This window comes from Nerophis lumbriciformis, linkage group LG37 (genome assembly GCF_033978685.3).
Source record: "Nerophis lumbriciformis linkage group LG37, RoL_Nlum_v2.1, whole genome shotgun sequence".
Lineage (NCBI taxonomy): Eukaryota > Metazoa > Chordata > Actinopteri > Syngnathiformes > Syngnathidae > Nerophis > Nerophis lumbriciformis.
Genome location: NC_084584.2, coordinates 18,581,577 through 18,605,631, shown reverse-complemented (window position 1 = coordinate 18,605,631; position 24,055 = coordinate 18,581,577). Strand labels below are relative to the sequence as shown.

The window sequence follows — 24,055 nt, the reverse complement described above, 5'->3', positions numbered from 1 at the left end:
GGCACCCAGCCAAACATTTTCAGTTAGTCGGGCTGAATGATGTCCAACAGGGAAATACTCAAACATTCACACAAGCTTTGCTCTTGTGGTCTCCCCCCACCAATTGAAACACAAAACACTCAAAATGGTTGCAGAAGTAGTCAGTTCCTGTATGTCATTATGTTTCAATGACAAAGCGGCGGGTTATGTCTTAAGATTTTTCAGAAGAGTGCTGGGGGAATGCCACCCCCAAAGAGGAGACTCCAGGATGCTGGGATCTTCCATTTATTGGCGTCTTGCTTCTAAAAGAGGTAATGGTACACATCACAAAGTATTTGTAAACGCAGGTGACACTCATCATGTGCTTGCAGGTGTGTCGCTTACAGGGCTGTCCAGCAGGTGAAGCCAGTCGTTGAGGTGATTGAGGAGCGTGAAGGCATCGGGTATGTTGTCTCCCTCCGAGCAGAAGATGAGCAGCACGGCCAGCGGGAATTCCTTAGCGCAACTGTACAACCACAACATCCGTCACACAATCCCGGTCAACTTTAAAAAGACTGTTACCTGTCTGTGTAAAGCCCTTTGGTGATACCCCCACCGGGGATGAAAAGTCGGGGCGCCGTCTTGGCGTCTGAACAACCTTGACTACCTGGCACCCTCTCCATCTCCCTCCAGCCCAGCTCCTTCAGGGCATCTGCACACTCTTTCATGAGGCTCGGTGTGATCAAGTACCTCAAAGGAGTTCTAAAACAACACACACTACTTGTAAACAGCATAATTGAACACAGGTTCGACCGGTGGGCCATATTCGGCCCAGGAATAACATCACAGGCCCACAAGTCCTGATCAAAATTTTGCAGTAGATTCTTAAAAAAACAGATTGTCATAATAAACAGTAGTTCTGCTACTGCATAACAATGCTATTCAAATATCCTCTATCATTACTTTTAGGACCTACTGAGTAGGCACTTAACGGGGAGCTTCACTTTCCTTCGAGATCTTCCCTGATTGATTGAGACTTTTATTAGTAGGTTGCACAGTGAAGTACATCCATCCATCCATCCATCCATCTTCTTCCGCTTATCCGAGGTCGGGTCGCGGGGGCAGCAGCCTAAGCAGGGAAGCCCAGACTTCCCTCTCCCTAGCCACTTCGTCCAGCTCTTCCTGTGGGACCCCGAGGCGTTCCCAAGCCAGCCGGGAGACATAGTCTTCCCGACGTGTCCTGGGTCTTCCCCGCGGCCTCCTACCGGTCGGACGTGCCCTAAACACCTCCCTAAGGAGGCGTTCGGGTGGCATCCTGACCAGATGCCCGAACCACCTCATTTGGCTCCTCTCAATGTGGAGGAGCAGCGGCTTTACGTTGAGCTCCCCCCGGATGGCAGAGCTTCTCACCCTATCTCTAAGGGAGAGCCCCGCCACCCGCCGGAGGAAACTCATTTCGGCCGCTTTTACCCGCGATCTTGTCCTTTTGGTCATAACCCAAAGCTCATGACCATAGGTGAGGATGGGAACGTAGATCGACCGGTAAATTGAGAGCTTTGCCTTCCGGCTCAGCTCCTTCTTCACCAGAACGGATTGATACAGCATCCGCATTACTGAAGACGCCGCACCTGTCAATCTCACGATCCACTCTTCCCTCAAGACTACGAGGTACTTGAACTCCTCCACATGGGGCAAGATCTTCTCCCCAACTCGGAGATGGCACTCCGCCCTTGCTGATTCTCATCCCAGTCGCTTCACACTTGGCTGCGAACCAATCCAATGAGAGCTGAAGATGCATGCCAGATGAAGCCATCAGGACCACATCATCTGCAAAAAGCAGAGACCTAATCCTGCAGCCACTAAACCGGATCCCCTCAACGCCCTGACTGCGCCTAGAAATTCTGTCCATAAAAGTTATGAACAGAATCAGTCCCAAAACAGTCAAGTGCAAGCAGGCAGCGAGGCTGAACTGCGTCCCGAAGCGGTCACGTGGTACAACTTGGCAACGAGGCTTCACACGTCATTTCCGGCTCCTTCCCTAAATGAAACAAGCCTCAAAACGCTCTTCGTGGAAACGCCCCTTCATTACTCAACACACGCCTCGAAGCCTCGGCACATTTGGTCCCATCAAAGTGTAAGGTGCTTCCTGGCTCCCTTGGCTCGTAAAAGTTTATTGGAGATAATAATATATGTATATAATAATATGTGCCCGAATGCATGCATTTGCTGTCGTTTTGACGTAGGTTTTTCTGACGAAATAAACCAAAATAATACATCTGTATTTAGTTTCTAAACATACTCCAGCTCATAAACTTACAATAAAACATGCTTTTATTTTGTGGAATTAGAATTTTGCGGCCGTATTTGATGCACTTTGCCGCTACATTCCTGCACCCGACGGCGCAATAAACGTAAAGAAATACACAAAACGACCAAAAAAACAACTTATTACCCTCAAATTGCCAAAATCCTCATTAACTTTAGACCGACAATCACAGAAATTACGACTTTTGTGTGAAGTATGTCAACTGTGGTGGCTGCCTCCAAAGTAGTTCTAATCACTGTATTTATCTCTTATTATGTATTATTCTAACTGATATTTATGTTGTGTAACATGCTAATAAGTGAGTAAGTGTAGTTTTGTAATTATTTCCCCAATTTTTCCTTATTGGGTGATTTTTGGTCCAGAACATATTTTGCTTTATTCAATTTTGCGTATTTCTTGCCACTTTATGTTGTATATTTTTTACGAGATTTTCAGTTCACTTTCTCATCTAATATGGGGGTGAGGGTTCTAGGTTCGATCCCCGCCTCTGCTAACCAAGCTACTGTCATTGTGTCCTTGGGCAAGACACTTCACCCTTTGTCCCAGTGCCGCTCACACTGGTGTATGAATGCGAATTAATGTCGAGTGGTGGTCAAAGGGGCCGTAGGCGCAAACTGGCAGCCACGCCTCTGCAAGTCTACCCCAGGGCAGCTGGAGCTACAAATGTAGCTTACCACCACCAAGTGTGAATGTGGAATGAATGAATGATGGGTTCTCACTTCTCTGTGCGCGCTTTGAGTGTCTAGTGTATAGAAAAGCGCTATATAAATCGAATCCATTAATATTACACCCAATCTAGTCCATCTATTTTGTATGTGTTTGACTTTCTCTTCTACTGTTACCAAATTGCATTATTTTAGTTTTACTGAGATTCAAAGATAGTCTGTTTTTGTCAAACCATCTCTTAAATGTATTCATTTCCTATGTTATTATTTGTATAAGCTTCTGTGTGTTCTCTCCGGAACAAAACACAGATGTTGTGTCATGTGTTTACCCGGCACAAGACGCTATAATCGGTGGCTCTCCAGTGTTTGACGGCGAACATTCACTTCCCATACTTGTCTTTTTTCCGGATTGTTGGGAAAGCGATGTAAAGGCTTTCCACAATTCTTGTGGGTGGAGAAGCCCTATGCTGCACAACAGGGTATTTTTACACGTTGAAAAACTAATGAGGAAGCACCGCAAAAACGTACTGTAGCATCAGCTCAAAGTTGGTAGTAGTCATGGTGCCCTGTCGTCACGTGAGTGCCTTTTGACCAATCATTGAGGATATCGTCTAAAACCGAGTTGGCTGCCATTGTTGGCCCGCGAGCACCCCCTATAGGGCCGCCCAAAAACATCTGTTTCTCAGCTGTGGTCACTATAGGAGGCAGCAGTACTCTGTTGTTATACACTTTACCACCACTTGGGGCAGTAATGACGGTATAAAGCGCAAAAATTATGACTAAAGTGGTAAAGCTGTATTTTCATTTTCATTTTCACTTTCACTTTCATTGTATTGACAGTCAAACATTTATTAATAATTCATATACCATTTAATCAAAACATGATTGCATGTACATTTATTTTTGGTCAGGTATTTGAGTCCCTTATGCAGTAAGTATATTTAGTTAATACACTTATTTTTCAAATAAGCCTGACCTAAGCTTAAAGTTTATGTGTTAAATAAATAATCTTTGTGATTAAAACAGTTTCATATCATTTGAATAGATTGTACACTGTAAGTAAGTTGGATATAATTATTGAACAATCGCTTTTCATGTCGTTCTCGCCAGTTCCAGGTCCTAAGTGGCGGTCAAAGTGTCCCAACTTGTCGGATTATATTACCAGCCACCTTTTGTCCAGGTAAGATGCATGATTTATGATCTACAATACATACAGAGAGCAGGGAAGCGAGAAAGCAGCAGACCACTCGATGATGTAAAACAGCAGCACAAAGGAAGTGATCACGTCGCAGCTCTATCGTATTTTTCGGATTATAAATCGCAGTTTTTTTCATAGTTCGGCCGTGGGTGTGACATATACTCCGGAGCGACTTGTGTGTGAAATTATTAACACATTACTGTAAAATATCAAATAATATTATTTATCTAATTCACGGAAGATACGAAGCAAAATGCCAGCAATCGTCACACACACGTCAACCAATAAGAATTTGGCTGGGGAGGGTCATGGCAGAAGTGCATTGTGGGTCATGGGATGCTAACTGCTATATGCTACTGCCGTAGCTATTAAAATGGATAATTTCTACATTGGCGGTAACTTATAAAGACTGAGAAGGGCTGAACAAAAATGGCACCGAAAAGGAAATCATATACTGCGGTTTACAAGCTGGACGTAGTGAAATATGCAGCAGAAAACGGCGATCGAGCAGCAGAAAGAAAGGACGCTAGCTGCGCATGACAGGAGCGACAACAAAGAAGAAGATTTCATGGGATTTACCAATCAGGAGTGACAGATTGTTTGGTAAACGTATAGCATGTTCTATATGTTATAGTTATTTGAATGACTTACCATAATATGTTACGTTAACATACCAGGCACGTTCTCATTTGGTTATTTATGAGTCATATAACGTACACTCATTCAGCCTGTTGTTCACTATTCTTTATTTATTTTAAATTGCCTTTAAAATGTCTATTCTTGGTGTTGGATTTTATCAAATACATATCCCCCAATAATGCGACTTATACTTGAGTGCGATGAATATGTTTTTTTCCTTCTTTATTATGCATTTTTGGTGCGACGTATACTCCGGAGCGATTTATAATCCGAAAAATACGGTAAATACTTTGTCTGTGTTAGCGTTTATAATAACTATCACTAATACTTGGTTAATATTCAAACCACAAAATGTAAATGGAGTATTGTTGGCGTTTTTTTAATGGTTATTTATCGGATTTTATGGGAAAAATAGTGTAACTCCCTTTGGCTCCGGTGTAAGCATACTTTTATTTACGTTTATTAATATAATATTTAGAATGCATTAAAAAAATCCATCGGTCATCGTGTCTTTTGTAATGATTGTGAACGATAGGCAAAATTACTAAAAAAGTGCAGTTCTCCATAAAAAACCTCATTGTGGTTCTGTTAGACAAATGATCTTTGACTATCATCTTTAAGAACTACACATTTAAAAACAGCTGAGTGGTCTTGTCATATAGAAGAAAACATTTTAATGTTCAGTTTTATGCAACTACATAGTTGAAGTTAATCTATTCTAGTCTATGCAATAAGCTCTTCCTATTGGGACATACCCTTGCAGCTGCTGGTCATCCCTCTGGTATTCATGGCTGCTGGACAGAACAATCGTCCTGGAGAAACCACTAGTTTTGATCCATGACAGTAGCAGCTGACGAAACTTCTTGGATTTTGCCTGGAACCCCCCCGTCCCCACAAAAACACAATCAGTATGCATGTACAATAAATCTTATAGCTGTCAAGCAAGAAATGTGGACACACCATCACAATCGGGGCCCTAATCTGAAGAATGGCCAGTTTGAGATCGGATGCAGTGTAAACTGTTGGCAAGAAAATTAGATTGTGACAGTTAATTTGAGCTATGTAGGTAAATTTTACACGTACCTTCTGCAGCTGTGTGCAGCTCCTCTGGGTCCTTGCAGGTGGCGAACGGGTTATTGCCCGCCATGGGAATGAGGCAGTCTGTGTGGAGGTAACCCACTCGGCGTAAATTTAAGGTTGAAATGATGAGGTCCACCGCCAGCTGGCCCACATTACCTACAGCCACTGCTGGCTAGAGTCAGAGAAGATCGATATTAAATGCTTAAAATTCCTGTATTTATCATTGCCTTTGGTTATAGATCGCAAATAATTAAAATTGGACCACGATTATTTTTTTTACATGTCGTGGCTCTGTTAGTAAAATGCCCACAATGGCCGAGGTCCCAAAAATGTGTTTATTTGCTACGTCAAATAAATTAGCTTTTTTGGGGCATGTTACATTTCTATTACTATTCTCAACATGCTAGCATAATTATACTTCCTACCAAGCAGACACAAACACAAGGCTAATATTTAACTCACCATTATGAGCGTCACATCTTTAAATACAGGTGCGGAACTTTGTGAAGAAATAAACATGATTTATTTAGTTATTAAACGTTACAATTTCAGAAGTTTCTCTTCTGTTTTCATGCAGGCGCTGGGGTCCTATTAAATTTCGGCGTCGACTCATTGTGATTAAAGGCTAGAATGTGCCTGATTAAAAATACATATAACAAAGAATAACATGAAATAACAAAGAAAAGGTTAGTTTCTCCCCCCTGCCCCCCCCCTTTTTTTTCAAAAACTTTTGACAGAAATTGTGAACATTGATTAGACTCATTCCAGTTCAGGCATAGACTCATTCGGACTGAATACCTGAATGTGCCTGAATAAAGTTAATATAAATAATGAAACAATAAGATAAAATATATTGGGTTCACTTTCGAGCAAACCTTTTAAAATCTAAAAAGCTTAACGATTTCAATCAGGCACATATTTGAGCTTCTACTTCCGCTAAGACTTTAACTCGTACAAGAGGAGCGGTTAATGTGCATATATAAACAAACAAAAATCTTTGATTAATTGAAACTTTTATTAGTAGATTGCACAGTACAGTAAATATTCCGTACAATTGACCACTAAATGGTAACACCCTTTGTCTACAAACTGCGGACATTTTACAACAACACATTTCGTTCACTTTTAGATAGGGATGTTCGATAATGGCTTTTTGCCGATATCCGATATTCCGATTCTGTCCAACTCTTTAATTACCGATACCAATATCAACCAATACCGATATGAACCGATACTGATATACACAGTCGTGGAATTAACACATTATTATGCCTAATTTGGACAAACGGATACGGTGAAGATAAGGTCCTTTTTTAAAATATTGTAGCGGCTGGCCACGGGGTGTTAGCCAATGGCTTTGGCTGGGAGGCGGGACTTCCGGGGAAGTTAGGGAAGTGACATTGTTGACAGGAATTGTGGGGGTTCGAGTTTTGCTGGGAAAGAGGAGAGACGCACATGGGCGAGGGCGGACCTACGTCACTTCCGCCCTCCAATCCCCTAGCAACGCGGTCGCCATATTGAATTCGTTGAAAACAAACCAGCTCACAGCGAACACAGCATTGACAGAAAAGGCATTTAACGAGGTTTCACGGCATTTTAAACTGTTCTAAATGGCGTATGATTATGTAAATAGTCTTTCCAGTGAGGCTAGGTTAAGATACGAGTTAAAATGTTCTGTAGTTGGATTAAACGACTGCCCTTACCGCCTTCCAGCAGATGCGTGGACTGATAATCCTACACAATGGCCGGACATGGAATTTGGAAATCTTTATGTCTACCTCACAAGCGCACCAGGTCGGTTGTTAGCTTCGGTTGTTATATGACGAATAAATCACATAAAAATGGTTAAATCACCCAAGGTATGTTGATAAATGATAATAAGGATGACACGGTGGCTACCAGTATCTGTATATTTATTATATCTGAAGAGAGCGCATTCAAATTCAGTTCAGTATTATGATTTATTATTTGCTGAATTACTGGAAATAGCCTTTATACCGTATGTTATTGTTGTGCAACAACAACAACTTCAGCTGTCGAACGTTATTTAGTAAAAATTCAACGGGTTCAACATTAGCATGGACGGTATAGCCAAGTTGTGGTTAAAAAGGTGGATTTTTGTTCCTTATATTTACCAGAAACGAAGTGATCCGAACACACGACCCGGGATTTTGGGGGACTTCAGTGAGAACCGTCCTCGTTTTCCCGGTGTAAAGCTGCGAGCCATTTGTCTCGTCTCTGTGGGCTTTTAGCACGCTTTGGCAGAACAAAATACGACCTTTGTTTTCCCTGTTTCCAGTTGTGGTTTGCACAACCAAAAACAACACAGTTTTTTGGCATTTTGGAGGCAGAATGACGGGTTTAATCAGCGCACGTCGACAGGTTAAAGAGTAATGGCGACGGTTTGTTTTCAACGCCAGTCAGGTTGCTATGGCTCGAAGAACCCGTATGTAGCTCAGTTGCCCGGATGTCGGCCCTGCCCCATTGGAGCTGTTGTGTGGTTACATTGCATCTTGTATAATAAAGACAAGACAAACAAATAAGTCTATGAGCCTACATTCCTGGGATTATTACACTGGTGTCAGAAGTAAAACCGGCGTTTTTCGAAAGAGACTTTGTCGCGGTAAGGACACGCTGTGTACCGCGCATTAGCCAGTTAGGTTCAGTCTGTGAGTTAGCTAGGACCGCAAGCGTTTAGCATGTTTAGCTCCGGTGAGCATAAGTTTAAAGTGGAGCGGGATGACGCTGTTTTGGAGCGGGTGACCGTCGAACATCCGCCCTCCCGCTCGCACACGAGCGGCTCGTCGGCCCGTGGAGACGTAAAGATGTCGCCGCTGCCGCCGCCGCCCGCAGCTTCCCCGCCCGGCGCGTCCCCCCCACCGTTTGCTGCCTCAGTGAAGACGCCAAAATTTGCCGGTGGATCAGATTGGGAGGTGTTCCACGCTCAATTTGAACTTTTGGCGGACGCTAGAAGGTGGGAAGCAAGGGACAAAGCGTTGCAATTGGCTTTGTGTCTGGAGGGAGAGGCTCTTTCGTGCCTCCTGCTGCTGGATTCTGAACAACAGCGATGCAACGCAGCCCTGGTGGGGGCGCTCAAGACGAGGTTCGGGAGATGGTCTCAGCCAGCGCTTTTAAAAACTGAACTGAGAGGGAGGTGCAGGAAGCCTGGCGAGCCTCTCCGGGGGCTCGCTAATGACATTGAGGGCCAGGTGCGCCGTGCATATGGTCACCTGCCTGCTGATGAATGGAATGAGCTCGCAACTGACCTGTTTGTTGGAGCCATTACTCCTCCTGACCTGCGCGTGCAGGTGCAGCTTCAGCACCCGAGGTCCCTGCAGGAGGCACTGGAAGCTGCTGTTGAAAGGGAGATGCTGGGGAGTGCAGCTGCAGCCGGGGAACTGGAAATGAAACCCCATCCAGTGAGGGCGGCATCGTCACACACGTCTAGCGACGGGGCTCCGGCTTGGGCGACAGAAATTACCGAACTACTGAGGTCGGTGACTCTGCAAAGTCAACGTGGCCCGTGCCCCATGCAGGTCTGCTGGGGATGTGGCCAACCTGGACACTTTCGTAGGGAGTGCCTTGCCACTCGTCGTGAGCCGGGAAACGGCGCCGGGCCCGCATAGTCAGGGGTATGCGGGCCCCTACGTCCACCGCGGACCCTGACTCGCCAGCCCAGGCTCGTCAAGCAGGGGAGCGAGCCCATCAGCACAGCCAGGGGGGAGGGGCTCCAATCCCCCCAGAAGCAGATGACGACTCGCCTTCTACTCCTTCTTCTCGCTTTCGGGCACCCGGAGGAGCCCAGCGGCACAGCCAGGGGGGAGGGGCTCCAATCCCACCAGAAGTAGATGACAGCAGTGTGCCACCTATGGCGGTGGGCTGGACACGGGAGGGGGGCCCAAAGGTGGGTGCTCCTGCCATGTCGCAGTCTCTGTCCAGGGGGTGCCTACCGTGGGCCTGGTGGACACAGGGTCATCGGTAACGCTGGTAAGACCGGACGTTCTGCCCAGCAGTACACCACTTGAGCCCACAGCAGTACAGCTACGCACAGTCACGGGCCAGCTAGCTCCTATGGTGGGGAAGGGGTTCCTGTGGTTGTACGTGGGGGGAAAGCGCGTTCGCCATCTAGTTTGGGTGGCAGACGTGCAAGACTGCTGCATCTTAGGGCTGGACTTCCTCCAAGTCACTGGGTGCCTGCTAGACAGGGGAGGGGTACACTTAACTTCCCGGGGGGCCCTACAGTTGCCATAGGTACCCTAGTTTCCAGGACCCTAAATCCGCCTTCTGTACAGGCCGGGGCTTGTGGCAATTCAAAGTCCTTAGTTTTGGGCTCTGCAATGCCCCCGCCACTTTTGCCCGGCTTATAGACAAAGTGCTGGCTGGTATTCCCCATCAAGAGTGCCTGGTATACCTGGACGACATCCTGGTACATGGGCGTTCTTTTGAAGCAGCCCTCAGGTCCCTGAGTCGAGTCCTGGAGAGGATTTGAGCAGCGGGCCTTAAACTGCACCCTGACAAATGCAGTTTCATGCGGCGAGAGGTAACCTTCTTGGGACATGAGCTGGGTGCCGATGGCATCGGCGCCATGGGCGAGAAGGTGCGGGCTGTGAGAGACTGGCCTGTCCCTCGGGACCAAGGACAGCTGAAGAGCTTCATCGGGCTTGCCTCTTACTATCGCAGGCACGTGCGGGGTTTTGCTACAATCGCCGCGCCCCTATATCGATTGCTGGAAAAAAGCAAAGACTTTGTGTGGTCCGAAGGGTGCCAGGAGGCATTCTGGGGGCTGAAACGGGCCCTGTGTGAGGCCCCGGTACTTCCCCCACCTGACCTCACCCTGCCCTTCTTACTGGACACTGATGCCAGCGGAGTGGGGGTGGGCTGGGGGGGGGGGGGGGTACTTGCACAGCCGTGGCAGGAAGGGGGAGGGTGGTGGCCTACTTCAGCCAGAAACTCACAAAGTCGGAACGCAATTACTGTGTCACCCGCCGAGAACTCCTGGCAGTGGTGCTCTCTATCAGACACTTTAAATATTACCTGTGTGGCCTCCCCGTTGTGATTAGGACTGACCACTCTGCCCTCCAGTGGCTAATGACTTTCCGGGAGTCGGAGGGGCAGGTCGCCAGGTGGTTGGAAGAGCTACAAGGATACCACTTTGAAATAGAACATCGGCCAGGTGCTCGCCACTCCAACGCGGACGCACTCTCTCGCCGGCCGTGTGCAGCAGACGGATGTCGTTACTGCGAGCGCGGGGAAGCTCGGGAACAAGAGCGGCGGGCAAAGGGCGCCAAGTGTGCGGCCGTCAGTTAGGCTGATAACATTGTCTGCAGGGAATTACAGACTGTAACGAATGCTGATTGGAGGCACGTGCAGGAGGAGGACACAGACCTTCAGCCTGTCTTGCAGTGGGTGGAGGCTCGGCAGCGCCTGCCTTGGGAGGCGGTGGTACCGTTCTCCAAGGCTACCAAGGGCCTGTGGGCCATGTTTGACTTACTGCGGGTGTCCCAAGGCGTGCTGCAGCGGGCATTTAAGGCCGCGGCCACGGGGGAAGAACAATGACAGGTGGTGGTGCCAAAGGGACTGCAAGGGGCGGTGCTTAAGGCAGTGCATGGGGAAGGTGGGTCTGGACATTTCGGGGTCGCCAAAACACTTAAGCGGCTGCGACAGGGGTTCTATTGGGGTCGGCAGAAGAGAGATGTGGAAGACTTCTGCCGCCGCTGTGACCCCTGCGTTGCCCGCAAAGGCCCCACTGGGCGCTCACAGGCACCGCTCCAACAGTTCCCAGTGGGGTGCCCCATGGACAGGGTGGGGATTGACATTACAGGGCCGTACCCACGGTCTGACAAGGGGAACCGATACGTCCTTTCCGCCATAGACTATTTCACCAAGTGGCCTGAGGCATACGCCATTCCCAACCAGGAGGCAGAGACCATTGCCAATGCCCTGGTGGAGGGCATGATAGGTCGGTTTGGCGTCATGGCGTCTTTGCACAGTGACCGAGGCACAAACTTTGAGACCCGGGTGTTCGCGGCCTTGTGCGAGCGCCTGGGCATTCACAAAACCCGCACTACCCCATTGCACCCTCAGAGTGATGGGTTAGTAGAGCGGTTCCACCGCAACCTGGGAGACCAGCTTGCCATTGTCACCTCCCGCCACCAGCGTGACTGGGACCAACACCTACCACTGGTGCTGATGGCGTGTCGCTCTGCTGTCCAAGAATCCAGGGGTGCACACCGGCGCTTCTCATGCTAGGGAGAGAGATGCGCACACCAGCAGAGCTGGCCTTTGGCCGCCCACCGTATTCCCCGGCCTTCGCTGCAGGGCCAGAGTACCCCAGGAAACTACAAGACCGGCTGGACTCAGCCCACAGTTTCGCTCGGGAGCAGCTGCAGGAAGCTGGTGTAAAACAAAAGCGCTACTATGGCATGACGACCCGAGGGAGGGACTTCGCGCCAGGCGAGTTGGTCTGGGTCTACAACCCGATTCGGAAGAAGGGCCGCAGTCCCAAGCTGGACAGCAAATGGACAGGACCCTGCAAGATACTCCAGAAGCTGGCAGAGGTTGTGTATCGTGTCCAGCTTCCCCCCCGGGGAAGGAAGGTGGCCCTCCACAGAGACAGACTCGCCCCCTACCGGGGAGGTCCCCCTTCCCCTGCCTCGGATACACAGGTGACCTCTCCCTTGCCCGCCCAGCCCTTTACCAATACCCCGCTTATGCCCCAGGGGGAACCAAATTTCCCCACTCCTCTCATCCCCCGCCCTCTCCAGCTCCCTCCCGAGGACTGGCACACCGACCCAGCTGTCCCACTGCTGGGGGATGGAAGAGAGCGGCCGAGGCGGGAGAAGAGGCCTCCGGACCGCTTGCAAGACTTTGTGGTGTCCTTAGACTGAAGGACAATAAGGGAAGGGGGGGGGGGGTTGTGAACCTGCTTTTGTGTGATGTAAGGGTTATGTTTGTTTACACTGTTGTGTTTGCACTAATGGGTTGCTCTGATTTACATGCTGCTATGGTGTTGCTAAATGTTGCCTTACGGGTCAGTCCTCGAGGGCGAGGACTTTTTGTAAGGGGGGTGGGGGGGGTGATGTAGCGGCTGGCTACGGGGTGTTAGCCAATGGCTTTGGCTGGGGGGCGGGGCTTCCGGGGAAGTTAGGGAAGTGACATTGTTGACAGGAAGTGTGGGGGTTCGAGTAAAGAGGAGAGACGCACATTGGAGCTGTTGTGTGGTTACATTGCATCTTGTATAATAAAGACAAGACAAACGAATAAGTCTATGAGCCTACATTCCTGGGATTATTACAATATTAATAAAATTAAATAAGATAAATAAATTAAAAACATGTTCTTGAATAAAAAAGAAAATAAAACAATATAAAAACAGTTACATAGAAACTAGTAATTAATGAAAATGAGTAAAATTAACTGTTAAAGGTTAGTACTATTAGTGGACCAGCAGCACGCACAACCATGTGTGCTTATGGACTGTATCCCTTGCAGACTGTATTGATCTATATTGATATATAATGTAGGAACCAGAATATTAATAACAGAAAGAAACAACCCTTTTGTGTGAATAAGTGTAAATGGGGGAGGGAGGTTTTGTGGGTTGGTGCACTAATTGTAAGTGTATCTTGTGTTTTTTAGGTTGATTAAATAAAAACAAAACAAAAAAAACAACGATACTGATAATAAAAAACCGATACCGATAATTTCCGATATTACATTTTAAAGCATTTATCAGCCCATATTATCGGACATCTCTACTTTTAGGCAAACTTTCTGAATCTTTAAAGGCTGTTTTAAACAGGCACATATTCTGGCCTATACTTCCATTAAGAGTTTCCGCATACAAGAAAAGTGGACAATAATTATTGCAATAAAATTAAAAACATAATGAAATTATATTGAGGACGTTTATTCAATTTTAGATTAAATTGATGAATTGGAATTCATAAAATTTAAAATGAGGAAATTTACTATTAAATTCAGTAAAGAATTTGAGAAATAATATAAGTTATGAATGTAATTTGCTCCAGGTAAGCGAAGTGTGTATTGATATTAGTGGCACTGGTAATACTTTAGAAAGCAACAAATTCACAGAATTACAATGTGAGCTGGATAAGCTTTATCCGGAAAAAGCAGACAGGGTCTTCACAAGGTCGAATGTTAAATGGATTGAGGAAGGGGAAAGCATTACTCCTACTTTAGTAGTCTGGAGAAGAGTAGCCAACAGAGAAATGCTATAAAAAGTTTATTAATAACCAGAAAAGAATACAAAGTTGCTAAAAGCATCCAAATAGATTTTCTCATTTTATTTATTCCAAGTTGTTCTCTTCACTTAACATGCCCATCCGACATTTTTTTTTACTTTCAGAAAATGAAAACATTTATACCACAAATAAATCATAAATGACTCTTTCAAAGACTTTTTTGAGACAGAACTTAAAACAGAGGAATTACATTTGGTTATTATGAAATGTCCTCAATTATTTTGGAAGTAATTAAGGCACATTGTATACAAAGCATTATCAATGTGCATGTGATGGGACACAAGTAGGGGATTTTATTTTTTATGTTTCATTGCCATGCATGTTTTTAGAGTGTTTTTATTGTTGTGGATTTTAATTGCATGTTTTTATTGCTGTGGAATTTGATTGTATTTTTAGTTGCATGTTTTTACACTTTGTGGATTTTGATTGTATTTTTAATTGCATGGGTTCCCTCCGGGTACTCCGGCTTCCTTCCACCTCCAAAGACATGCACCTGGGGATAAGTTGATTGGCAACACTCAAAATTGGCCCTAGTGTGTGGATGTGAGTGTGAATTTTGTCTGTCTATCTGTGTTGGACCTGTGATGAGGTGGCGACTTGTCCAGGGTGTACCCTGCCTTCCGCCCGATTGTAGCTGAGATAGGCTCTAGCGCCCCCCGCAACCCCAAAAGGGAATAAGCAGTAGAAAATGGATGGATGGATGGATATTTTTACCACCTCATCGCAGGGCCAACACAGATAAACAGACAACATTCACACTGACATCCACACAACAGGGCCAATTTAGTGTTGCCAATCAACCTATCCCCAGGTGCATGTCTTTGGAGGTGGGAGGAAGCTGGAGTACCCGGAGGGAACCCACGCAGTCACGGGGAGGACGTGCAAACTCCACACAAAAAGATCCCGAGCCCGGGATTGAACCCAAGACTACTCAGGACCTTCGTATTGTGAGGCAGATGCACTAAACACCTCTTCCACCGTGCTGCCCCATGACAAGAATGATGGCATTTAGAAATGGAGAAAAGACGGTGAGCGAATCTATACTCGTACAGTTTGTCGAGGAAGTCCTCCCGCAAAGAATTATGATTGGGTTTTTAAGCTTTTACGTTAGAGCTTACGCCCCACCCCCAGTACGCTGTTTCAAGTGCCAGCGCTATGGGCACATACCCACACAGCAGGAGACTCCTATACGGATCCGCCTTCAAGTCACCCAACCCGCATTACTGTCACATTCGTTTTGGCTCCGCCTAGAGGATCAGACAGTGGGTCCTGAGCGGACCCGTGTCTGATTCGCGTACGCGGAAGCCAAACTAAACCGGCGCGCGCTGCCTAGAGTATAGGCTCCACCTACGTGGATACTGAGCAGACCAATGTCACCCGCGGTAGTGGGCGCGCCTACTGGTGTGTACGCGCATGAGCCAAGATTGATCATTTCTGGATTTTCTTGGCTGGGACACGAACGTAAGTATAGATTTATTGATTTATTGCTAAAGATCGGCCTTTGTTTCCATCATCATTTATGTATGATTGTAATGACGTTGTTTGATATTAGGACTAGCAGTAAAACTATATATTCTGTAAAAAAAGGCTATTTTATTTGAAATGGAATAGCAAATTCGGCAGAAAATGTTATGGTAGTTAAGTAAAGTTTCTTTGCTGTGTATTTTTCTTGATGCGACGCTCAGAGCTGGTAAGTCACGTTGTTAAATTGTTGTAAAAACTGGACTTTTATATGCTAAATGCTGCCGCTATAGTATACAGCTAATCCACGTGGATGAGTTCAATGCTAACGGCAGTTATTACGGTGTTTCCTGGTCTCGTGAGTTTATGTGCCATATTTATGCATTGTACAATATTAAAAGAAAAACAAGAACTAGAATAGTAGGGGTAGAAGTATGGAATAATAAAGAAAGATACAAAGTGCTAAACTTCTATAATCTGTGCAAGAAATTACAAATTCATCAACTAGAAACAATAGTCGAGCACTGGAGTGGCAATATCATTTGGTGTGGTGACTTTAATGCACATAGCACAATGTGGGGTGAAAGGGATGACTGGAATGGGGAAACATTGGAAGCATTTTTGGAGGAAAAAGAACTGGTGTGTGTGAATGATGGGTCGGGAACAAGGTTAGATGTAGTTACGGGTAAAGAAACAGCAATAGATTTAACACTAGTGTCACAAGGGTTAGCAGGAAAGGTAGAGTGGGAAGTAAATAAAGACAGCACTATAGGAAGTGATCACTACCCAATCTTCATTCACATGAACATAAACCAAAGGACAGAAAGCACTAAAATAGAAGGAAGATGGAAGTAAAATCACGGTGATTGGGGACAATTTAGGGAAAGTACCGACATGACATTAAAGGAAGTGGATATAAATCAAGATATTGAACAACTGAATACAGATATTACAAAGTGCATAATGGAAGCAGCCAAAAAGAGCATACCAAGGAGTAGTTTAGGGAAAAGAAGGGAGATAGTACCATAGTGGACACAAGCATGCACAGACGCAATAAAAGAACGGAATAGAGCATTTAGAATATTGAGAAGAACACATAATTTCCAAGATATGATCCAATATAAAAGGCCCCAAGCCAAAGTAAGGTACGTTATTAAAAAGACAAGAAAACACTATTGGAGAACGTTTTGTGAATCATTAAATAGAACTACTCCTTTAGGCCAAGTGTGAGGAATGATTAAGAAAATGTCAGGGATCAGAAGTGAACATAAAAATCATGTGATGAAAGATGGGACACGGTGTGTGGTAGAAAATAAAGAAAAAGCAGAACTTCTAGCAAAAACATTTGTTAAAGTGCACAGTAATGATAATTTAAAAAATGTATAAAAACAAAAGAGAGAAGAAACAATTAGTTTAAATATTGGGGAAATGATGGAAGACAACAATAATAGCTTAACCAACACTATAGATATTAAATTTTCTTTGAATGAAATGGTTCGAATATTGAAAAAGGTTAAAAATACAACACCAGGAAAAGACCAGGTGAGTTATCAGATGATCAAAAACTTAAGTAGCATTGGCAAAGAAGTGGTCTTGAAATTATATAATAGGATATATGAAGAAGGAAAATGACCAGCGGAGTGGAAAGAAGCTGTAATAATTCCAATATGCAAACCAGGGAAAGACCCGGAAGAGGTAGGTAATTATTGACCTCAGATTTGGGCAAAGTAATGGAAACAATGATTAATGAAAGACTAGTATATTATTTAGAGTCAAAAGAAATAATAAAAACTACCAAAGTTAAAAAGTTAAAGTAAAGTTAAAGTTAAAGTTAAAGTACCAATGATTGTCACACACACACTAGGTGTGGCGAAATTATTCTCTGCATTTGACCCATCACCCTTGATCACCCCCTGGGAGGTGAGGGGAGCAGTGGGCAGCAGCGGTGGCTGCGCCCGGGAATCATTTTGGTGATTTAACCCCCAATTCCAACCCTTGATGCTGAGTGCCAAGCAGGGAGGTAATGGGTCCCATTTTTTTATAGTCTTTGGTATGACTCGGCCGGGATTTGAACTCCCAACCTACCGATCTCAGGACGGACACTCTAACCACTAGGCCACTGAGTAGGTTGGATTTCGCAAAGCAACAAAAAAAAACGACTCAGCAGTGCAGCTGGAAGAGGAAATTAGAAAGGGACAAATTAATGAATAAAGTATAATTGCAGTATTTTTTGACATAGAGAAAGCTTATGATATGTTGTGGAAGCAGGGGTTGCTGATAAAACTAAATAAAATTGTGATTGGAGGGAAAATGTATAGATGGATTAAAAACTTAACAAGTAGAACAATATTAGTAAAAATAGAGAAATAATACAGCAGAGTATATGAAGTGGAAAATGGGACCCCGCAAGGGAGTATAATAAGTCCAGTATTATTTTCAATAATGATAAATTAAGTTTTTAGTGAAGTGGAAGGGTTAGTGGATGTGGCACTGTTTGCTGATGATGGAGTGATGTGGAAGAGAGGTAGAAATACTAATCATATAGAAAAGAAGATTCAAAAAGCGGTAAATAATGTTCAAGAATGGGGAACGGCTTGGGGTTTAAGATTCTCTGTTGGAAAGACAAAAGTCATACATTTTACAAAGAGGAAAGTACAAAACAAGCCCCAAATTAAACTCTATGGAGAAAATATAGAAGAGGTACAAGTATTTAAATATTTGTGAATATGGTTTCATAAAAATATTAAACGATCAACCCACATCAGCAAAATAGTGGAGAAAAGTAAAAAGGTGTTAAATGTAATGAGAGCTTTGAGGGGTAATGATTGGGGGGCTGATAGGCAGACATTGAAAGCAATGTATATCACTTTAATTCGATCTGTTATTGATTATGGATGCATTATTAATCAATCTGCTTCAAAAACATTACTTGGAGAAATAGACAGGATCCAATCACAGGCTTTAAGGTTATGTTGTGGAGCTACAAAATCAACCCCAGTTGCAGCATTACAAGTAGAGATGAATGAAAAACCTTTATATATGAGAAGAGATCAACTGTCAGCAGTTTATTGGGCAAACTTAAAAGGGTCCAAGCAAGGACATCCAACCCATCAAGTGCTACTAAACTGCCAAGAAAAAGAGAAGAAAAAAATAGTTTCGGGTGGATAATAGGAAACATATGTAATAAAGCTCAAATTGATAATATTAAAGTTAGCCCTACAGTACTAATCCCTGCAATACCACCGTGGATGTATGAAAACCCAAATGTAAACCTGCAATTACTAAAGAATAGAAATTTAAATAGTTACCAGATAGAACAATGGATTGAGGAAACGTTTTTAGACAACATCATGGTGTATACAGATGCATCAAAAACTATAAATAATAAGGTAGGAGCTGCAGCTGTTATCCCACAAGGAAACATAGTATTAAATAACATAATTAGTGATAAGTTATCTATTTTTACGGGAGAATTGGTAGCAATTTATATGGCAATTCATTGGATAGAGGAAAATAAAGCAAGAAAAGCAGTGGTGTGCTCGGACTCCAGCAGTGCATTGATTAGCATAAAAAACATAGCATCAGAAACAAGACAAGATTTAGTTTATGAAATAGTTCAGGCAATCTACAGAATAAATAAAGCGGTAGGTGTGGTAACATTTCTTTGGGTTCCTGCTCATGTAGGAGTTGAGGGGAACAAATTAGCTGATAAGTGCGCAAAACACGCAACCACTAAAACAGAAGTAAACATGGAGAAGAAGTGAAGAACATAATTAAGATAGAACACAACAAAAAGTGGCAGGATAATTGGAATAAGGAAACAAAAGGTAGAGAGTATTACAAAGTCCAGAGGAGAGTAGGTGTAATGAGAGGAGGAGGCAATAGAAATAGGAAGGAAGAAGACATTATTACTAGAATGAGATTAGGACATACATATCTAAATAGTTCATTAAAATTGATAGGGAAACATACTACAGGACTGTGTGATTCTTGTCAACAGATAGAAAGTGTAGGACATGTTTTAATACATTGTAGGAAATAAAAAAGACAAAAGGAAATACTGGAAAGTAAGTTACCGAAAGAGAATATTAGGTTAGCAGTGGAAGATATATTAGGATTGCACTCAGAACACAGGTTATAAAGCAATATACACATATTTAAAAAACACTGGGTTAAATAAAAGAATATAGAGTAGAGATCCACCTCGGTCCACACTCCATTACAGTAGGTGGCGGTAATGCACACCACAAGGTTGCTCGCTGACCGTCTTAAAAATCAAAAGAAGAAGAAGAAGAAGAAGAAGGCTTCAGAAGAAGGAAGAGCGACCGAGGGAGAGCGACCGAGGGAGAGGGACAGAAGGAAGAGCGATCGAAGAGTATCGACAGGCTTTGCCAAGAGCGTCCGAGTGGACGCCCGCAGGCTGGGAAGGAATCCAGGACTACATAGCAGACCCTGCAAGCTACCGGAGTGAACCCCAAGAAGCCCACAACACGCAGGGGCAGAGGAAACTCTGCCTCCGAATTAAGTGTCATGGATTGTGGATCTGTGGATCAACTGCCTTTGGCTGTAGGCTTGCGGGCTCGTGCGTTGTACGCTGGCTGTGTGGTCCTGTGGGCAGGAGCGGTCGGGACCCAGAGACCTGCGGTGACTCCCGGGAGCAACCAAGAGACGGAGCGAGACGGGACGAGTACGGCCACGTAGGTCCCACCGGAGACTGGTGAGGAGAGTGGGCGTAGTCAATATTTCTACGCGGAACTACAGCAGAGGCAGGGGAAACCCTGCCTTGCGGACCATGACCCGATTGAGTGTTTTATTATACCCCATGTGGCCAGCCATGGGATTGTAGTGCGCCGCCTGGAAAACCATTTCCCGGCGGCGTTTCGGCACCAACAACTGGGTGATTTCTTCCCCTGTTTGAGTGTCACGGCTCACTCGGTATAATCTATCTCTAATAATCGAGAAGGTAGGTAGGTCTTTATTGTCATTGCACAAGTACAACAAAACTTTGTTTTCAGCAGAAACCCGTTCAAGATTAGACAAACAAACAGTGTACAGGGTTACCGAACAGGAACGCTGATGGGTCGCCACAAAGCGCCCCGTAAAAGGTGGGAAAAAGGTAAAACGCTGGGGAAGGATGAGTAAAAAAAATACAATCTAGACTGGGCTCCTAAGGGGGCCTAGTCTGGAGTGGGAAAAAAAACCTCCATAGCAAAGCACATATAAGTTAAAGTTAAAGTTAAAGTACCAATGATTGTCACACACACACACACACACACACACACACACACGCTCACTAGGTGTGGTGAAATTTGTCCTCTGCATTTGACCCATCCCCTTGTTCACCCCCTGGGAGGTGAGGGGAGCAGTGGGCAGCAGCGGTGCCGCGCCCGGGAATCATTTTGGTGATTTAACCCCCAATTCCAACCCTTGATGCTGAGTGCCAAGCAGGGAGGTAATGGGTCCCATTTTTATAGTCTTTGGTATGACTCGGCCGGGGTTTGAACTCACAATCTACCAATCTCAGGGCGGACACTCTAATCACTAGGCCACTGAGTAGGTATATATACATATTACAACGTACATCTCGAGATATCTAGTAACAGAGGGAAGGGCGAGGTCATGATGGTAGGCCGCAGCTCTCAGGCGCTGACCATCCATTCATCACCCCTATGGGATTTGCGTCGAGGGCGTTGGATTAAGGGTGGGGTATGTATGTGTGTGGCGTATATTTTTGTGGCTGCAAGTGTGTGTGTAAGCCCGTAGTGTGTCTCTGCTTCCGCGGCCTTGGTGTTCTTGCCATTCAGTCCAAAGTCAACAACAACAGGTGTGTCCATGAGAGACAAGAAGGGAGTTTGTTGTGTCTTCGCTGCACTGTCCTTCGGGAGAGTCTCGAAGCCAGGGAAACAATCCAAGTTAGAATGTTTTGTATGCGAGTGAAAATAAAATTTGCTTTTTACTCTAAATTGTCTATGATTGGTCCTCAAAACTGCGGGGCAGTCAGTCCGATGTGATCCAAAATCAAAAGAGTGTCCACGGTTCTTCCCGCATCCTCCAATCCTTTGTGGCAGCTTTGGGGTACTTTGAAGACTGCCAGAAACTTCCAATTTGTCGACAAACCAGAGCAACGCTTACTCCAATCAGCAGATGTCCTGTTGTCATAATTCCGAATAGGTGGATATCTTCACGTCCTTGACAGAAAAGGGTCGCCAGGCACACGGCACTCCTTCTTCTCCCAAGAGTCCGTTGTGTGTCCAGCAACAACCGCTTCGTCACGACAGCAGGTTCCCTCAAACCCAAGATCTTGTCAATTTCGTTGAGGCCAGTTAAATAGTTCCAATATTTAGATTTGGAGAGCAGTGCAAAAAGAGGCAACAAGAAAGTTAAGACAAGACAAAGAAGCAAGCAGGAGAGATAAGGGAGAGGCAAGGGGAGCGTCCACCCTCGATGAGTGCCAGAGAGAAAGCCTGAAGTGAGGGAATACCCGCGTTGTTCCCGGGCGCACCAACTAACCGTCGATGTAATCCACCTGGTCCCAGGCCGCGCGCAAAGCTTCATCTCGGGACTGCTCGAGGGGAAAATCCTCCGTAGGGTGCCAGTGGGGGGCCGGGGCGGCTTCCCGCGAAGCCCCCGCCGGTTCCCGCTCGGCAGTGTCGGATGGACCCGCGTCGCCACTGAGAACTGCGCGGATATTCCCCTTTCCTACGGTCCGTGAACGCACCCCGACGCATTGTGTCAGTAGACGGTCAAACCCCGGCCAATTTGTGCCCAAAATTACGGGGTGCGATAGGTGCGTACTTACAGCTACCTTGACCCTATGCTTTTGTCTCTCATGCCAAATTTCCACTGGCACTATAGGGTACTCGTGCACATCCCCATGAACACACCTAATTTTTAGCCGTGTTGCCTGCCTCAAAGCCCCGGTTCGAACCAGGTTCTGGTGGATCATGGTCTGCCCGCAGCCCGAAACCACCATCGCCTGGTATGTACTCTCTTGTATCGTTACCGTGATACCGTACGTCTCACCCGGGCCGGGGTAGGGCACTGAAGGGCCGGCCACCCGGGTCACACGCCCCACCTCCACCTGCGGAGATCCATGACGCGCGTGACTGAGCCGCCCACGCCTCCAGCACGCCTGCCCAAGCGTTTGAGGGGCCACCTGCGTGGGAGATGTTCTGGGGGAGGCAGCCGGGACCGGCGTAGAAAGAGCAGAGGGAGAGTTACGCGTTATGTTGGTGAATGTGCGCTACTCCCTCCTCCTCCTGTCGCACGCTCTGTCTGTGCGCCGTGGGTGCCGGTTGTGCCTAGCGGTGGACGGCCAGGTGGTCCTCGGCAAGGGTCACCGCAGCTGCCAGCTCCCGGGGCCGGTGGTACCGGATCTAGTCGGCTGTCCGCTTCGGGATCGCCTCCAGGAACTGCTCCCGGAACTGCTCCCGGATGATCTGGTCCAGCAGCCTGCCGTCTCCCTCTCCAGGGTGCAGCCAGCACGTCGCCGCCTCCTGGAGCCGTAGCCAAAGGCGAATGGCCAGTCCTCCTCCCCAAGACGCATGGACCGGAACCGGCGGCGGTAGTCCTCGGTGGTGCAAGCCATCCGGTCCAGCACCGCCCTCCTCAGGTCTGCAAAGTGCACCCTGGAGGCCGCCGGCAGGCTGAGCGCCGCTCACTGCGTCCTCTTCATCTCCCATGCGTTGCACGGTGATGGCCGCTGACATTGGCCGTGCCGCGCCCCCCCGGTCCGCCAGCGCCTGCAGGATCTGGCACTGCTGGCGGGTCTCCTCGAACTGCTTGTGGGCCTCCTCGAACTGCTGTCACCTCTGCGAGCACATCTGCGAGAGCCGTCATGGGGTCGTCCACCCCCGTCTACGGTGGTCCTGCCATGTTGGGCGCCAAATTGTGGAGGTCTTGCGCCTCCGGGTTCTTCAGACCACCTAGCACGGACATGAGAGCCTCGTTCATGGTTGTGAACAGTGATTTATTTTTCCATAAATGTTTCGTTTTGTGCTTTTCAGCCATCAATCTTGCCAGTCCTCGCTCTCGCTTCCACTCGTGCTACAACTGCCCTCTCCTTCCCGGCTGCTGCCTTTGACAGAGCAACAGGTGATTAGATAAACGCGCCCAGCTGGGCCATCTACGGACCTGTCACTGATCTCGAAGCCAGTCCTGACACACCCTGCTTCGCTGCAGGTCCGCAGGCCACGCCCCCCACAGCCTGTTTACCTGTGGGTTGTTCCAAATAGGGGTTTGATGAGCATTCCTCAACTTTCTCAGTCTTTTTTGCCACTTGTGCCAGCTTTTTTGAAACATGTTGCAGGCATCAAATTCCAAATGAGCTAATATTTGCAAAACAAAAACAAGGTTTTCCAGTTCGAACGTTAAGTATCTGGTCTTTGCAGTCTATTTAATCAAATATAGGTTGAAAAGGATTTACAAATCACTGTATTCTGTTTTAGTAAGGTCATCTTATGGG

The 24,055-nt window shown here is 46.1% G+C and overlaps 1 protein-coding gene across 1 annotated transcript; it reads right to left on the bottom strand.

Moving 5' to 3' along the window:
• Positions 1-128: 128 nt before the first annotated feature.
• Positions 129-6,464, bottom strand: psmg2 (proteasome (prosome, macropain) assembly chaperone 2). The gene is made up of 7 exons (XM_061930797.1): positions 6,329-6,464; positions 5,870-6,038; positions 5,747-5,805; positions 5,542-5,660; positions 541-720; positions 364-484; positions 129-281 (listed from the first exon to the last, which is right to left on the bottom strand). The coding sequence occupies exons 1-7, from the start codon at positions 6,383-6,385 to the stop codon at positions 201-203; spliced, it is 786 nt and encodes a 261-aa protein (XP_061786781.1). The 5' UTR covers positions 6,386-6,464; the 3' UTR covers positions 129-200.
• Positions 6,465-24,055: the final 17,591 nt, after the last annotated feature.

Excerpts from the sequence above, each read along its gene's own strand:
- psmg2 (XM_061930797.1), bottom strand. The coding sequence starts at position 6,385 with ATGTTTATTTCTTCACAAAGTTCCGCACCTGTATTTAAAGATGTGACG. Across the intron at positions 5,806-5,869 it reads GCTGCACACAGCTGCAGAAG|TTTACACTGCATCCGATCTC; the intron begins GTACGTGTAAAA and ends TCTTGCCAACAG. Across the intron at positions 5,661-5,746 it reads TTAGGGCCCCGATTGTGATG|GCAAAATCCAAGAAGTTTCG; the intron begins GTGTGTCCACAT and ends GGGGGGTTCCAG.